At 47.5% G+C, this 18,242-nt stretch overlaps 1 protein-coding gene across 4 annotated transcripts in view; it reads right to left on the reverse strand.

The window, feature by feature from the left end:
- The window catches only part of FAM219A (family with sequence similarity 219 member A), a 54,016-nt gene extending 36,279 nt beyond the window's left edge, over nucleotides 1-17,737 (reverse strand). For all 4 annotated transcript variants that reach the window (XM_061200520.1, XM_061200519.1, XM_061200518.1 and 1 more), the window contains exon 1: nucleotides 17,407-17,737. In XM_061200520.1, the coding sequence (XP_061056503.1) occupies nucleotides 17,407-17,466 (60 nt within the window). In that variant the 5' untranslated portion in view covers nucleotides 17,467-17,737. The remainder of the gene's footprint in view (nucleotides 1-17,406) is intronic.
- Nucleotides 17,738-18,242: the final 505 nt, after the last annotated feature.

The raw sequence follows: 18,242 nt of genomic DNA on the forward strand, positions 1-18,242 counted from the left end.
TGTTGGTATGCATACCTGATTGGAGAATGTGGGAATTATGAGGCAAGAGCTAATCTCCTGGGTAGGCATGATACAGTAGAAAGAAAATGATTTTTCACCATTTGTTTCCTAAGATGGGGGAAAAATGATTACAGAAAAAATAACATTGGTTTGTTATAACAAATTCAAATACAGAGAAGAATGTGAAAGTTCTCCTGTAAGTCAGAACTGTTACCAGTTTATTATATATTTTTAGACTTTTAAAATGTATAATTGTATTTATAAATTTAAACATAGATGAATCAGATCATCCATATTCCAAATGTATGTGAAAATGTTAGCTTTTATGTTATATGCATTTTACCAAAATAAAAATATATATCTTGAACAACTTTTCATGCCAATCCATATTAGATCTTACCTCCTCTTTTACAAGGCTGGCCTGCCTGTATGCTGTGGGGTGGATGTACCATGATTTATTTAATCAGTCCCCACTGATGGAGATTTATGTTGTTTGCTTTCTTTTCTTTTTCCCCCTCACTATTATAATGTTGCAGCTATTATAACTACTATAATGTTATAATATTATATATATTTATTTATAACTATTATAATATCTTGGGGGGGGAATCTTTATACACTTGTCTATTTCTTCAGTTTAATACATTCCTAGAAGTAGAACTGCTGAGGGGGTCAGTGGGCATGCACACATTATGTTGCCAGTTTTCTTTCCAGAGAGGCTGTGATAATGTACATTCTCACCAAAGGGGTATGGGGGATACTCAGGTTTTGAAGTCAGAAGACCTGAATTATATGGTTCTAAGGCCAGCTGGCTGTATGACTTTGGCAAGTTACCTTTCTTAATATCCCTTTACTTTCCAGGCCAGTGTTAGAATTAAATGAAATAATGTATGTATTGGGTTGGTTCATTTGGGTTTTTCATAAGTAAGATGTTATGGAAAAACCCAAACGAACTTTTTGGCCAGCCCTATATAAAACATTTTGCAGAATGCCTGACACCTATAGCAAATGGTAGCTCTTTTTTGTTTTATGTTGTTCTCTCCTCATTTACTTGGTTTCCATCTAGTCTAAAGTATTCATCAGTCCCGATTTCCTTGGCCACCAAAGGGAGCTTGGGATACTAACTAACTTGAGATTTTCTAATCAGCAGCAAGAGGTATTGCCCCCTTACTGAGTCTGAATTTCCCAGGAAAGCTTTGAAGCCAATTTCCAGAGCTCTATCTTTAGTGACTAAATCACAAAGAGACAAGCTCTCCGCCTCTCAATGACCTTTCCTAGGATCTTAATCAGGCCATGCTTTACTTCCCAGGACACTGCCAATCAGGCCATTTCAACAGCTGGCCCTTCAGCTCTCCAAAACAGGACACTGCATTAAGCCCTGGAGGCTACAAAGAGTACATGGAAAACAGAGAGGAGACAGACCTTAAGACACATGTACCCCGGGACACTGGGGAGTCCAGCTTAGATTCCCATCCCTATGTCCTTCCACAGTATGGCCCAAAAGCAGGAGGGTTGGAACTGGATTATGGCTTCTTGGGGCTTTAAGTTCCAAAAGTATGGGTTTAGGGTTGAAATTAACCAGGTCCCAGTGACAGAAGGTACTCAGTGACAACTCTCCAAACTGCCAAAAGGGGGCAGTGTAGTGTTATGGTTAAGAGCATGGGCTTTGACTCCACACACCTGGGCTTGAAACAGGGCTTTGCCACGAAATAACTGTGTGACCTTGGGTCTCACTTGCCTTCTCTGAAGATTAAGGGTATACCTTCTTCATACTGTTGAAAGGATGAAATTTAAATGTCTGTCTGGTGGCAGACACACAGTACTCATAAAAAGCAGGACACAAATCTGTAGGGTGTATATGATTGAATATGATAGCCAGATATGACATGGCGTTACCAAATAAAAGAGACAAGAAGATTGACTCCATTTATTTATTCATTCATTTGTTCATTCAGCCTTTCATTCAACAGATATCTAGTGAATGTTTACTATATGTTAAGGAAACTTGTGAGGCACAGGAGACATAATGAGAAATAAAAATAGATATGATCTCTGCCTTCATGAAACTTGGTCTTCATAAGGACCCATGTGAACAGAATAATCATACAAACATAAGTAAAATTATAAATGTAAAAAGTGAAATAAGGAGAAGGCCACTGACCAAGTCTAGAGTTCAAGAGAAGCCCTCTGTGATGAAATTATAGCTGAGCTAAGATCTGAAGGATGTGTAAGAATAACCAAAAAAAAGGTAGAAGGTGCAGGAAAGGCATTTCAGGCAGAAGGAACAACATGAGCAAAGGTTCTAAATCAGAAGGGAGTCTAGGACATCAGAGAAATGGAGGAAAAGCCAGTGAGGTTGGCTGCGGTCATGGGGTATGAGATCAGCTGGAGAGGAAGGCAGGAGCCAGACCACACAAGGCCTTGTAGGCCATGTTAAAGATTTGAGTCTTCATAGTAAGAACAAGCTGTTAAGATGTAATGTGCTGTATTGGGCATCCTTGCTACTTGGCAATGCTTTCCTCTGATATTTCCATTCATGGGGATGAAAAGGATAGGGCTTTACACAATTCCTGCTGCAGCCATCTGGGAGAAAGCAGCAAAGAAGTACTCTGCAGCAGGTCTCTTCCCAAGACAGAATGAGTCCCTCTAGATCCTCACTGCCCAAGGAAGAACTAGACATAGGAAGAATGTGAATGGCGCAACCAGGGCTGTGAGACTCATCAGAAATTCTATACTGGGTAAATGGGCTGTCACTACAAAGCTAATGTTTTCTGGCTGCTGTGTAGCCAGCCTCCAATTCTCAGCTTCCCTGCACTATCAGATGCTCCTTTGCATTGGTCATAATGACTAAGGGACTAATAGCTATTAGGCTGGGTGGTGGTGGTGCAGCACTCCTGGGGGCAGGGGCAGGGCCCAGGGGTGGGTTCAGGTTGGCAGGAAGCAGCTCTCAAGCTCTGTGTGCCTTTCTGGTTAGCTGGCTCACAGTACCCGTGGTGCTTGCACTGTTTGCTTGGGGCATATACACACTTAGAAGTGCAAAGTCTTTCTAGTCTCTCCTGTGTGAGGAGAGACACTGGGAGTGAAGATACTGGGCAGCACGGGAATGCTAGAAGTCCCAGAAGGTGGTGGTCGTGTTCTAGCCCTCAGAAGTTTTTGAACTTGGTTGGAAAGAGAAAGGGCCTAAGAGTGCTGGAGCTGCCCATCCAACCCCTCCTCCTGCCTCTCCCGGCCCACAGTCGGGCTAAACAGGAAACCAGGCTTGGGTCCCTGCCAGGGCCCAGGCTGGGGCAGGAAGCTCAGGAAACAAGTGAGAAAGACCCTCCTCAGCATAGAAGAAGGCTGCTCAGAAATCCCTGGGAAGGTAAAATCAACCCAGCTCCTGCTGAACAATCTCCCAGGGGAGGAAGAGACTGGAACTGCCTCTACTCTCCAGCATGGCCAAGTGTGGCCCTCACAGGATTCACAGAGCTCAGACCTAGGAGCTTCATAAGGAAAGACAGTGCTGCCTCAGTGAGAACACACTCCAAGTAAGGACCCTCCCCTCAGAACCCAGGTCCACTGTGAAGCGGGTTGGGTACATGTGGTCTAAAGACAACCTAGGGCCATCTTGGGTTGATAAGGAAGGAAATGATGGAATAGGGTAAGGGCAGTGGTAGAAAAAGTGGACCTAAAAAAGAGAGGGCTAGGGATATCTGTAATATCTCTGGGGACAAAGGCAGAGAATTGACAGGGGTTCTCTGTTGTCCAAATGTGAAGGAAACTCCTGAGGAAATAATGGGCTGAGTCACAGACAGAGAACAGACTTGTGGTTGCCAAAGGGGAGGAGGGGTGGGGGAGGGATGGATTAGGAGTTTGGGATTAGCAGATGCAAACTATTTTATATAGAATGGATAAACAACAAGGTCCTGCTGTAGAGCACAGGGAACTATATTCAATATCGTGTAGTAAACCACAATGGAAAAAAATTTGAAAAAGCATATATATATATATATATATGTATATATATATATATATAACTGAATCACTTTGCTATACAGCAGAAATTAAAACATTATAAATTAACTATACTTGAATAAAAATAAATTTAGAAAAAAAGAAAGAATGGACTGAGGCGATAGCCATCAATGGTTGCTAAAAGCATTATCTGAAAGGCTGATGGAGGGATCAGGCTAACTACACAACTAATCAATCTGAACAACACAAAAAGTAGGATGGGGCTTCCCTGGTGGCACAGTGGTTGAGAATCTGCCTGCCAATGCAGGGGACACGGGTGAAGAGTGGCCCCCTCTCGCCGCAACTACAGAAAGCCCTCGCTCAGAAACGAAGACCCCACACAGCCAAAAATAAATAAATAAATAGCGTTCCCTGTTAAAAAAAAAAAAAAAGTAGGACAACCATGTGTCCTGTGCCTCCTGACATGATGCAATAGGAAATACAAAGCACCACCTTGGAAGGATCCTTCACAAAAAAGTTGAATCAAAATCTGATCAGACCGGGCTTCCCTGGTGGCGCAGTGGTTGAGAATCTGCCTGCTAATGCAGGAGACACGGGTTCGAGCCCTGGTCTGAGAAGATCCCACATGCCGTGGAGCAACTAAGCCCGTGAGCCACAACTACTGAGCCTGCGCGTCTGGAGCCTGTGCTCCGCAACAAGAGAGGCCACAATAGTGAGAGGCCGGCGCACCGCGATGAAGAGTGGCCCCCGCTTGCTAGAGAAAGCCCTAGCACAGAAACGAAGACCCAACATAGCAATCAATCAATCAATAAAAATAAATAAATCTTTAAAAAAAAAAAAATCTGATCAGACCTTGAGATTTAATTACCACTTTGCAGAAATACAGGAGATAGAGGACTATGGATGAAATAATTATTCAGAGTAATCCAGTGGGTGGGTACAGGTGAAACAAGATTAGCCCTAGGTTGATAGTTATTTGAGTGGTTCATTTTACCTTTTTCTCTACTTTATATGTGTTTGAAATTTTCCATGACAAAATGTTTTAAAATTTTGAAGAAGGTCTGCAGACAGGAAACTGCCTCCTTCTCTAGCCCACAGACCTGTGGGAAGAGTAGTTGCAACGTGGACTTTTTCAAATGTTTCTTGAGCCCTGAGAGTTGGCCTGTGAGAGCGGAAACAGCAGCAGGACATCCTCCACTAGCCTCAGTAGTGGGGTTCTCCAGGAAGGTCCACTCCACCAACAGGACTCTGCAATAGCCATGGCTGGGACGGGCAGGGCCTCCTCCAGCCCAGGCCCACTCAATGGAACCCCCTCTGGGAATCAATGGGAGCACAGAGCACTTCCATCTCTAGCCCGGCCTGATCAGGGCCCTGTCAAGGAGGCCAAGGACTCTTCTCATTTGGTGATAAGTAGAATAAACCATCTTCTCACCCTCTCCTGTAAGAGCCCCCTTGGGAAGCACATGCAAAAAATGGAAATCACCAACCCCTTAATCACCATCAACTTTTAGGTCAGAAATGATACAGTAATTTGCAGTTCATTTTCATGTACATGATCTTCTTTATTTATAAAATAAATAAATAAAATAAAGAGTCTGAAAGATTAGGAGCCTGGCCAAAGGTCATAACAAAAGGGCTAGAGCCAGAATGTACCCAGCCGACTTCCTACCAAGGCTGTGCATAGCTCCTGCCCTGGGGCCCATGTCCTTCACTAGCTCTCCCTGATCTCTGCACCCCCCTCAAGGATACTCAGAACAATTCCCCTCATGGGAGTTCCCTAAGACTACCTGGCTGCTGTAGCTCAGCCCCTGGCGAACGAAGGATCTGAAACATGAAGTTCCATCAGGAAGCTGATAAGGAGGCTGATAGATGAGCAAACCCTGGGGGCTGACTGGTTCCCTTTGGTGCCAGTGTTTTCTACCATCCCCCAATTTGGTCTCCCTCCTTGACTCCATGTAATTTTCCCTCCTCTTCCCCAAACTACTTACTAGCCACCACCTCTTCCCTACGTCATTATCCCCACTTGGCCTTTCTCTAAGCTTATGATCTCCTCTGAGCCAGAGCTGGAAGCAGCAGGCTCGCTGAGAGCAAAGAGGACTTTCTGGAAGCTGAAACCCTCAGGAAACCCCTCTGGGATTTGCAGGAGGCCCAATGGAGGCCCCTCTCACCAGCTGCTGCAATTTACATGCCAGTGTGACTGCTGGCTTTCCCACCAGAAGCAGGCCTGCTCCTGGACAGAACAGCTTGTAGCATTTGGTTTTTGTGGTAAGGAGAACGTGAACCCCATGCCTGCCACACAAAGAACAGGACATCCAGGGTGGCACTCTTGCCTCCCTCTAAGAGCTCCAGATATATATATATTTTCATCTCCAGGAGGATGTGTGCAAGTCATCCAGTGGTGGAAGATCCAGGTAGGAGTTCTTCATCAGCAGAGCTAAGTTTTTTGCTCACTAAATATTACACATCACAACTCTATTAACAGCTTTTCCAGCCTCACAACAAAGTGGGCAGCACAATCATCAGCTGTGCTACCAACAGGAGAGCGGCTGGATTGGCTCTCCCATGTTCTCCTGCGTCTTTCTCTCCTGAAAGCTGACCTCATGGTGCAAAGGGAGAAGATGGAGAAAGGCCAGTCTGTAAGGGACTCAGACTGCAAACTCAGCTGGGAGCCCCCACCCCACTTCTGGGAGCAAGGAGCAAGTCCCTCCTTGTCAGAGCACTCAAGCCCTTTCTCACCCTGTGGTCTGAGCTCAAACATCACTTTCTCATAGGAGCCTTGCCTGACATCCCCAATCTAATATGGGAGGCTTTATTATTCTCTCTCATGTCTTTTCTGTCACTTGTCATAGTTTGCCATTGTAATTTTGTTTGTGCGCTTTATTTGTTTAGTATCCTTCTTTCCCACTGGATTGCCAGTTCATAAGGGCAGGGACCATGTTTGCTTTATGTATCATATTATTCCTTGTGTCTGGTATAGTGTCTTGCATGTATCAGATGCTCAAAAGATATTTTCTGAGTAATAAATGAGTGCCCCAATCCATGTATCCCCCTGACTCTCCCACAATTCCCCACGTGTACCTTCTACTCTGCTAACGAACTCCCACCTAGTCATCCCCCTCTGGGTCTCTCCTGCTCCCCTCCTTAGAATCACCTCCTCCCCACTCTTGTACTCATTTTTAAAGGATGCAGCTGTAGTCTTCTGTAGTTCTGTTTCATGAGAGCAAGTTTCTTCTTTGTCAGACTGTGAGCTTTGGGAGCAGAAGCTATCTGCCAAGGAGTTAAAAGAGGAGTTGGGGTGATGAGACTTACAACACAACACATCAAAGTGTACACTCCAAATCAGGATATCATATGTATCAAGTTATATGCCACAGGTTATAGAGGCTTCTGGGCTTGGTTGAGAACTCACTAGAATAGTCAGAGAAGGCTTCCTGGAGAAGGGGAGTTTATATGGACCTTTGAAGAATGGGTAGGAGCGGAATAGGCAGAGAAGAAGAGGGGAGAGAATATTTAAGAGGAGGCCTCAAGATGCCAATAGGTGAGAAGAGGTGAAGGGCCTGGCTGGACCTACCAGGAAGAAAGTTGGCATGAATAGTAGAACGTATGGCCACCTGGAAGGGCAAAAACCTAGTGTAGATGCCTCAAAAGCCAGTGGAGAAATTTAAGTTGATGCAGAGGAACTGAAATTAAGCCCCAGATTGTGAGGGAAATATCATGGGCCTGGGAATCAGGATACCTGGGTTCTAGTCTAGGCCATGCCAACCTCCAGCTGGGCAATGGCCAAGCCTATTTATCTTTGTGGAATTCTGCTTGCATATTTGTAAAATAGGCAAAAATTATTTTCCCAATCTATTGCACAAGGTGGAGTTCAGGTGCTTTGGAAACATCTTTGCATCTACCTTAGAAAGAAATTTAAGATAAGGATAAGACAACTGCATCCATAAACTTCACACAGAGACAATGTATTAAGGCCACAGGACAGGTAGAATGGAGAGTTCACACCTTATTGAAGGAAAAGAAAGGATGCATGAAGAATGGGGCATTTTTGTGATTGGCCTTGAAAAATAAGAAAGATTAGCAAACACATACTAACAGAAAACAAGGAAAGTGCTGCTCATACTAAGTTCCACAATGAATTTTTTGGGGCATGTTTATATTGCACATACTTAACAGCCATGTTTATTGCTAGAATGTTGTTCCTAGCTCCTGCTTTACAAAGACTGTGGCATTTTGCAAAGAACAATGTGTCTTCTAGGTGCCTGGCCTTTGGCCCAGTTTAGGAACTGCTACCACAGGAAATGAGAGGCAATGGAGTCCAAAGATAGAAGCATGTCCACACTCCCACCTAACTGCCCTGGTTCCTCCCTGTGAAGCCACAGATAATATGAAGTCTAACCATCTTTCCTTTCTTAACTCCAGCCCTTTAGGCATTTGAAAACCTTAAAATGCTTTTTCTAAGACTGTTGTTGTTTTTATTTTGTTTTGTTTTGTTTTTGCAGGTTGAACAGCCTCAGTTCTTCCAACTATTCTCACAGGACATGGTTTTGACTCTTTCATCATTCTAGTCCCTCCATCTTTTGAATAATGACATCAGCACAAAATGCAGGACTTTAGATGGCACTGACCAGTGCAGAGTAGGACTATCACCTCCTAGGACCTGAACTTCAAATTTCTATTAACGTAGCCTAATAGCACATTAGCTTGTCTGGTGGCTGTGTCACATAGAAGACTTCCATTAAGCATCTGTCCACATAAGCACTAGCTCTCTTTGAAGGTCTGCCCTAGTCTACCCACTCACACAGCCTTAGCCTGATTCCTATTTAAATTCCACATTGCTGAATTCAGCCAGCTACATCTCTGAGAATAAGAGTCACATTACACACATGTGGTAGAGTTTCTACTAAATATGAAACCACCACCTCACTAGCCCCAGTGGACTCCTACCTGTATTAGCAGCCAGCCTAACCCAAGATGTCACTCCAGGTTCTTGCTTTGATTCTACATTGCTAAGGCAATGTGTCCTGAGTTCAATATAACAATATGTACAGCTACTAAATATGATCATGAAACCTCGACTGACGATAATGGAAGTACAATATCAATATTTTGGATAGTGGCAGCCCCACTGTAATCTGTACTGGTCAGATCACATGGAGAGGGCTGTGTCTACTTCCAGGGGTGAGAAACTCAAAAGTACCCACTAGAGCAGCCAGGATGACTAGGGATTTGGAAACCAGACTCCAGGAAAATGGTGGAAGGAAAAAGCAAAGCGTTTAGCCTGGGAAAAAGAGTGCTAAGGCTGTATAGCCGACGGTAGGGCCTTCTCCTCGCCAGGAACTGCTGGCTTAAGGATCTCCTCTTGTAGCCTACTCCTTCTTCTTGCTCCTTCAGCCAAGGGCTTATAGTTTCATCTTAAGCATGGCTAACACCTTATGAGATATTGATGAGATCTCTTTCTGAATCTGCCTCTTTTCCCCTCTTATCTGCTCAGCAGAGTCAAGGTTCTTCCCTCTTACATGGCCTGTTTCCAAAGGATTATTTACTTTATATCAAGTCAATACTTCAAAAACCCACGCTGAAAATCAGGGGAGGAAAGTTCAGTTTTCTCCATTCATTTCTTAAAGAACCATATCCTAAGACTCCAACCCTCAGTGAAACAGATTGCTAAGCTGGCTAACATCTCCAAGAGACTTCTTTCCCTGTGTTCTTTGCCTAGGATAACTATGATGATTCAGGGCTGCCAGGATGGCAAGCAGAAGCCTAGAACTGATGTTTCCCCCACTGAAGACTATGGCAGACATGGAAACTCAACCATGTCACTGTTTCTCATTGAACCAGGACTCAGCCTCAGGATCTACCTTAACACATGCTCCAGGCAGCCACTACTGATCAGTGGGCATTAGCATAAGGGGTGAATAGAACTGAGGCATGAAGCACCACACCAGGATTAAAAGTAAAATACGAAATGGGTAACGTGTACAGTATATGAATTACATCTCAATGAAGCTGTCAAAAAAAGAAAAAAGAAAAGTTAATGGTGAAAATGCTGATTTCACCAAAGCAGCGTTTAGTAGAGGGACCTGGGAAGTAAACCCCCCTCAGCATTGTCTTGAGAAAAACGAAGCACCTGACCTCGTTTGGTCAGAAGCAAAAATATTTGCTTCTGCACCTGCCAAAGTTCACTAAGAACTTCCTACTGATGGCAACAAGTTCAGACCCTGACACAAAGCAGCAACATCCCATTAGAAACTAGCATAGGGCAAAATGGCGTGGGTTATAAAATAGGCTCAAAAGAGCTGGGAAGAATAGAAATCTAGACCCGATCAGAAGAGAGACTAATTTCTAAGTTAGGGTTTCCCAAAGAGTATTGCATGAAACACAATGGTTCTGTAAGACGTTAATAGATGTAACATGAAAAAAGGTTCCATAGTTCTGTAAGTTTGAGAAACACTGGATTAAACAAAGCTGGAAAGATTTCTTTATTGCAGGGCTTCTCAGAGTCTTTAAAATGCTAGTAAACATTGTGATAGGATGGAGTTATAGGGTTTCCCAAAGGAATTTGTCTATAGGTACTTTTTTCCCCCCATAAAGTATCTCAAAGGACCAATATTCCTAAGAATATACTATAGGAAATGCTGGTCTGAGCCATGCTTGACTGAGAGCTTCACTAATTCCTTTATAAGGATAAACTTGGGAATTAATATGGGAACTATAAATCATTTATAGCTTGTACATAATTATGTTTAAGTTAACTACATAGTAAAATATATATGGTTCTCACTCCATAGTTTGGGTGCAGTTAATTCGATAAAACTTAGTTAAAGTACCCCTTCAGGTATTGTTATAAATAGATAGATGGGGTGAACTTTGGTTATGACAGCCAAGAGTCTGGTGATGGAAACAGGCAAAACCAGGACAGGAACCACCGTAGCTGTGCTCATTTCTGCCTGGGTGTGGCTTCTTGTCATACTTAATACTTCCCAGGGCTAGAATGGTCATTCAGAGAACATTCTTTATGGCCATTAGTCCCCTCTTACTTGTGTACACACTCACATACATCATCATCACAGAAACTTAAAATTCACCCTCAAGGAACACAACCATCTGACCCTCAGTTTGACATCTCTGAATAACAACAACAAATTCAAGTACACATTTGCTTGAACTGGCTCCTAAGAATGTAAAATCTAGAGGGATCTCCTACTAGCCCCCATCTACCCGTTCCCCAGCCCAGACCCTCTGGGCCTTCTTCCTAGACAACCTCCCCACTCCCTAGAGCCCAGGAGTTCACTCGGCTGCCCCACAGTGAGGCCGATGGGTCATGTGCCAATTTCTGAACTCCAGAGCGGAGCCAGATCCACAGCTGGCTCCAGCTCTGCCCCCTTCCTGCCTTCCTTTCTCCGCCCAGATGGCCAGATTCCCACCAGAGTCTCCTAAGGAAACAATGACTTGCGAGCCTGCTGAGCCACGCCTTTTGTTTCCTTCAACCAGCACCTCTGGGTAGCTGCCCTGAGCCTGATTCTCCGCTTCCTGCCTCCTCTGGGGCTCCCTGCACCAGTTCTCCCAGGGTCTGCTGGAAAGCATGAAGCGGCTAAGCCAGGAAGCTGAGTCTCCCATGTCCCCTTTCCAGACACAAGGCTCCACCTGCCCTCACAAGGAGGGTGGAGGGTCCCTGAAGCTAATCAGGTTCAAGTGAGGAAGGCTCTGTTTTCCATCTCTGTTCACTCTGAGCTATAGTCAGTCAAGGGCAGCAGGCAGTTGGGGGTTAGAAATGACTCAGCTTGACTCCCAGCAGCCATGGAGTCAGGTAGCCTCCAGGTACCATGTGCCTCCCTGCAGAGGCTACACTTGGGGCATCTGAGAAGCCAAGTCACCCCTGAGCAATCTCAACCCAGAAGCCTGCTCCCTTGGCACAGCTTGCCTGGAAGATATCACCCTGGGTGCTGTTTCTACACCAAGTGCAGCTTTCCAGGCTGGTCTCAGAGAAAGGAGGTACATGTCCTTTTCCATTCTGACTCTTGCAAGTGAAGCAGTAACTCATATATCCATTCTAGAAGAAATCAGTGAAAGGGCCCAGCTCAACCAATCAGCCAGAAAACCATAGGTTTGACCAGAATGATGGTAAAAGCAAGGCCAGAAACTGCAACAGAAACACTCTCTCAGCCAACAAAGGATTTTATTTTTCCTTTATCAAAGTGCTGTGGGGGGTGTTGGGGGGGGGAACAACCTACCATGGCTCCTCACTGCCACCAATTCACTTGCATTCATCAAAGCAGGTTACAGAGGAAAAGTATTCACTGGCAGATGAGCACACTTACCATCCTTTTGAGGCTGTGGGGCTAGTGTCACTCTGCTCTTTGGTTTTTCAATAACCCCAAGATTGCGGCTTCAGAAGCAGAGCAAAGGAAAACAGCAGCCTTCTCCCATATAAGCAGTCCCTGAAGCCAAGAGGTATACAGACTCCCTCAAATTTCCTGGGGTGGTGATGGTACCTCTTGCCATCCAGATATATACATGCCAGAAACCTGGGAGTCATTCTGGACTCCCTACCTCTCCACCCCACCTCCAAACAGGTACCACATCCTGCCTATTCCACTCTATTAGTCTCTGTACATATGTCCCCTCTCTCTTTCTGCTTTAGTGTAGGCCTTTGTCATCTCTTGCCTAGATTATTATTATACCCACCTTCATATTAGTTTTCCAACCTCCAATCTCACCTTTTCCAATCTCTCAACCACTCCTGGAATGACAGTCCTAAACTCAAATTTGATCATGTTATTTCCTTAACTATAATGCTTTATTCATTCAAATGCACCCTTTCGATTCTGCCTCTATGCTCTTTGCCTGGAACTCTTGTCCTCACCTCCTCTTATTGGTCTGCCAAGTTTCTAGTCCTCTTCTAAGAGCCAGTTCAGCAATGTCTCCTCTGTGAAGCCTTCCCTGACTTCTTGACGAAAGGCCTTACTGTTTTCCTTTGGCGCTGCTGGACCTGGTTCTTCCTTCTTACGGTGCTCATCACCCTGAATGCCTCAATCTGTCTTGACTGTGTATATCCATCCGTGGAGCAAGAGGCTGTGTTATCGAGCTCAGCACAACAGTCAGCAGAAAGTAGGTTCTTAGTGTTTGTTGACTGAGGAGATGAGCAATAAGGGAGGAGCTGGAGGCCTGAGCAAACCTGACCCTCACTTTGCAATATAGGAAGAGAGAGAAGGGTGTGCCTCTTCCTAGAACCTGAGAAATGCTCCTGGGTCATGAGTTACCTGGACCATTAGGAGAATCCACCCTTAAACTGAAGAGTCCTTTTACTACAAGGAGGTGACTTAAGGCTCCCAGACCACAGAATACATGTAGGTCAATTTTCCACAGTGGCTTCTTGCTAGCTTTACAATGTTCCCTCTGCCACTTTCAGGAGCTGCTATGACCCACTCACTAAATTAATGTCCTGACCATCCCCATCCCTGAGTGCAAGGAGTCAGGAGGAGTCTGAAATTCCTTTCCAAGCTCACGTGGTCAAAGGGTCAGAACCTCAGCTTTCCTCATCTTCTCCCAAGCAAGGTGTCACTCTTTCCTAGGAATGCCCTACATTGATCACCACTCTTTCCTAACATGTATCTAAAACCTTCCTGTAGCCATTTGAGCCCATCTTTCTCCTGGCCACCCCCCGGAGAGATCTCACTTATCTTTATCTGTAAAGTACCTGGAACTGAGCATATGCTTGTGAACTATACAACTGAGTTAACGGATAACCTGGGTTTCAATGAGGCCAGACTAGTATTTCTCTCAAGAGCACAGAGACCCTGTCCGGTGCCATATGCTTTCCCCCCCACCTCCCCCCACCAAATCTCTTCCTCTCCATTACAGCCAAAGAGAAGACATAGACTGTGAGGCTGTACCAACCAGCCCAGCAGACAGACAGTAGGGCCAGAGAGCCTATCCCTGCTGCTCATACAGACAATAGCCCAAATTCAACACAATTGCTCAACAGAGAGCCTTGGACAGCTGGGAGCTTCCCTAGATCAGTAAGGTGTGTGGCTTGGCCATAGAACTGACATACAAGGTGTGCCTACCCCTGTCTTTGCGAAAATCTGTGCTCAGAAACACTCAGCATTGTCTAGGAGATAGACACAGGAGGAGTGGAACCCAGGGACTAGGTCTCCCAGAGCAGCTCTCATTCCTTTCATAAGGAGACAGAAAGAGACCTTGGGGAGCTCTCAGGGATAGGCCCAGGCCTGGTTCAGCTGCTGCGATACAGCCAGGCCAATTAAATAATTGGTGTGATGAGGAAAGTAGGGAGGCAACTCCCTTCAGGCAAACTCCCACCCCAGACAGGAGGCTCCGTGCAGCTGTGGCAACAGCAGCAGCAACAACAGAGCAGGGATCTCTTCCTCTTCCTCCCACTAGCTGAGAACTAATGCTTAAATTAGCACCTTGGAAACACCCAGATCTGCTGGCTGCGCCTTCCCTCCTAGCTCCTGCCACTCCCCTGGGCCTCTTTTTCAAGTGCAAGTTTCTCTTTTAAGTAAATTAAAAAAAGATGTTTTCCACCTAGAGTTCATCTCTCCAAGTAAGGAATGGCCTCTGGATTCTTCCAACCACTATGGGTGGGAGAGCGTTATTTGATGATCAAGCCCATGTGACAGGCCACTATCGGTACAGCTTGGTCCAGAAAGGGGCAATGATACTGACACAAGCATTGCCTTGTTTCCCTTAGGGCTTAAGGAGACAGCCCCGCCTCTGCCCTCAGAGGGACTCACACTGAGGGGGTGAGCAAGAACAATAACTTCTGCTGAACTGTGAGCTCCAGGAGGCAGGGCTATATCTGTGTCTATGTTGCTAACCACTGTGTCCCCAGTACCTAGTATAGTACCTGGAACAGAGCTGGTGCTCAATAAATATTTGGTGAATGAATTTGCTGAATCAATGATATCAGGTCACTATGATATTCTTTGGAAGAGTGAGGAGCTATTGTTTAAACTTTAAAGAAATAGTTTGTCTTCATTTCATAACTGGGAAACTGAGTCCAGAGAAGAGAGATTTCCTAGAGGTCTTAATAAATAATGGCAAAAAACGAAATAGGTCACAGCTGAGTCTGAGACCCTGGTTTTTAAGGTCTACCCAAACACCCTTAAAGGGCCACTTTGCCCTTCTCTTCTGCGGTATGCCACCTTGATTCCTTATGCCCCGAAATGAAGACTCTTGGGGAAACTCCACACAAGATTCTGCTGGTCTCAATAATACAAAGAGCATTTAAGGAGTTCTGGGGATCCTCTAGACTTTGACCTGGGAACAGTGGTGGAGAGGCAGAGATCTGCAGGGCAATGGCTATGACCCCCAAATGGGGGATGACTGTATTGCTACTTCCATAAGGCTCTCATTCAACCTCAACAAAGTATCCTCTTGCAGAGAAGGGCTCCTTTAGCCTTCAAGAAAAGGGTCTGAAGGCAATCACAGCTTTTCTGATAAGTGCCTCCTTGCCGTAAGCACTTCTACTTCAGAGCCACACAGATCAGAAGCAGCCCAGGAGTCTTCTGAGGACACTACTCACTCAAACCATCGTTGAAAACTTCAGGCAAAAACAGAGGCATCAGGGACAACTGAGAGAACCTGGTGACCCCTTCCTTCTCCCCTCTCCCTGGACAGCTATTGCCTCCCTCCTTAGGAACCCCAGATGGGAGGCAAGAACCAACTCATTGCTTTCTTCTCATTCACTTGGACCTTCTCCTCCTTCATCTGCCCTCCCTTTTGATTCTTGATTAGATACGTACAACTGGAAGGGCAATCTAGTTTGACAAGCCAGGTTGGCTGGAAAGATAATTCAGAAAGGAGTGTTCTCTTAGCCCAGCCCAAAGTTCTTCAAGTTCATGGGACGGACTTCTCAACCAGGATTTTCCGGCCCTCAAATAACCCAATGATGGCATCAGGCTAGGAAAAAAGTCCAGCAGCATCTCTCTCCCCAGTTTAATATTACACTTCTGTAGAGCTTCTCTGTTTGGGCTTCTAGAACTAAGTAGTCACAAAAGGGGAAAAAAGACACTTATCTCCGGCTAGGTGGCCTCTAATGATTCTCTCTACCATCCCCCAAAAGGTGTGGCTTAGAGTTGGTCATGGGTCCCTGCCAAGGTCTGTCTTGGCTGCTGTAATGGATAGATTACTTGCTCAGAAAGCCACAAAGCACATCTGTCAGCCAGGGGCGGGGGTCCCAAGGGTAGAACCTGTTCCTCACCTCCGCCTAACACAGAGGGAAGAGGGTTAGGGAACCCCAGAGCTTCAAGACCTGGAGAGCTCTGCTCAGCTCTAGCTGAGCTCATAGAATAGGGCATCCACACCTTCAGGTTCCTGGCCTGCCTTGCCTCCTTCCAGCTCCCACCTGGGCTCCAAGGGGGAAAGGAGAAGGAAAAGCAAAGCGAACAGAGCCGGGCACTCCCTCCCTTCTCCCTTTCCTTCTCCCAGTTGGAAAGACGCCGCCGCTAGGCCTCGGCGTCTCTCGCCTGGCAGATTTACAAGCCAGTCAGGTAGACGCCCCGGGACGGTGGCCAATGGGTATGGTCTCCCCTAGGCCGGCCTCCGTGCATCGCCCTCCCCCTTTCATCCCCTCCGCGCCGGCAGCGATGACATCATTCTTCCCTGACTCCGGGACCGCGGACAGGCGGCAGGATCGGCGCCCAGCAAGGACTCCAAGCACGTAGGCCTAGGATGCTGGGGGCTCTTCCGAACCGGTGGGCACAGGCGGCTCCAGTGCGGCCCCGCCCCCTCTCCTGCCGGTTCCCCAGCTCTCTCATGTGCGCTCCGGATTCTCCATCTCGCCACCGAGCTCTTTCCTTCCCGGCTCCAGCACCCCCAGCCTAGATTGACTGCACTCTCTTCCGGAGAAGAACGGAATTCCCGGGTCCTGCATGGATCCCCTGTCCCCACTCGTCCTCTGCCCGGGCCCTGCGTTCCCATCCATAGCCAGTGAACTGGCGGGGAGGCCCCTCCTCCTCTACAAACCTATTCCCGTCCCTCAGACAGACTGCTCCTGGCCCCCTCCCCCGCTCTGAGCATCACAGGCCTCTAGGTCTAAACGCCTCCCTACCTCTCATCCCAGCCCCCTGGGCCTGCCACCGGCGGTGCCCCAAGACAGTTCCTTTCCTTTCCCCGCTATGGGCCTCCCTCCACTAACGGTGTGCACCATTGTGCCCCCGCTCGGTCCCATCCGACGGCGCTCCCCGTAACTCCCTTGGCCTGCCTCCGCTGGCAGTGCTCTCCGCCCTTACAGGGCCCTTTGCTGTCATCCCACGTATGCTCCCACCGTTTTCTAGTCCTGCAAGTCCCCCTCCCCCGGCGATGCGTTTTCACGGCTCTCTACTCCATCCGGGGCGCCCCCTCCGCACAGTCCCCAAGGCTTGACTCCCTCCCTCCCCCTCAGGCAGCGTCCCCTCCCGGCCCTGGCCTGCCCGCCGCCCGCCCCCTCACCAGCGGCTGCATCTCCGAGTGCGCGGTGGGCACCTGGAACCGGTCGATCTCCTCCATCATGGTGCCGGTGGGCTATGGGGCCGGGGGTCGGGGGCGGCCAGGGACGCCGACGGGACCGCGCGGGGCGGCGGCCCCAGGAGCCGGGTCGGTGGTGCAGACTAGGCCGCCCCGGACCAGTCGGGCAGATGGAGGGTGGGCACGAGGCGGGAGGTTTGCTGGTGGGCTGAGGCCGGCGTGGCTCCGTCAGCTTGCCTAGCGCTACAGCGACCGTGGCCCTGCAGAGCCGCAGGTCTTGCCTCGCCTCCACCTCCGCCGCCGCCTCCTGTCAGCAGCTCAGCCACTGCCGTGACTCGGCAACTCCACTTCCGGGTCCGGGACACCGCCTGAGTCTGCATTATTCATGAGGAGGCGGTGTCTAGGCTCACTAGCCCTTCCCACATGCGGGAGTTCCGAAAGGCGCGGCAGCCGGTCGTCTGGCCTTAGGGGGCGGGGCTTAGTGGAGCTGGTGGTTCCCCGCGCGCCCAGCCCCGCCTTCCCCTCGAGCAGGGAGGGGGCATCAGAGGCGCCTGCGCCTTGGCTGCAGGTTAGTTGCTGGGTAACCGCGTCAGGGAGGAGCCGATTCCATTCTGCGAGGGCGCGGGGACCCATAACGTCGGGTGTCCCCAAAGAACCCCTGAGACTGGGAATTGAAGTGAAAGAGAATCCGGATTTCCTGTGCATGATTGAGGGGACGGACAAACTTCTTGTCCTCAGGCAGGGGAGCGTTTTGTAGGCGCTCCAAGTGTTGAGGTGCTTCCTGCTTCTTCGAAGATGCCCCACAAACCACCGCCTCATAG

This window comes from Eubalaena glacialis, chromosome 9, assembly GCF_028564815.1.
Source record: "Eubalaena glacialis isolate mEubGla1 chromosome 9, mEubGla1.1.hap2.+ XY, whole genome shotgun sequence".
Classification (NCBI taxonomy): Eukaryota; Metazoa; Chordata; class Mammalia; order Artiodactyla; family Balaenidae; genus Eubalaena; species Eubalaena glacialis.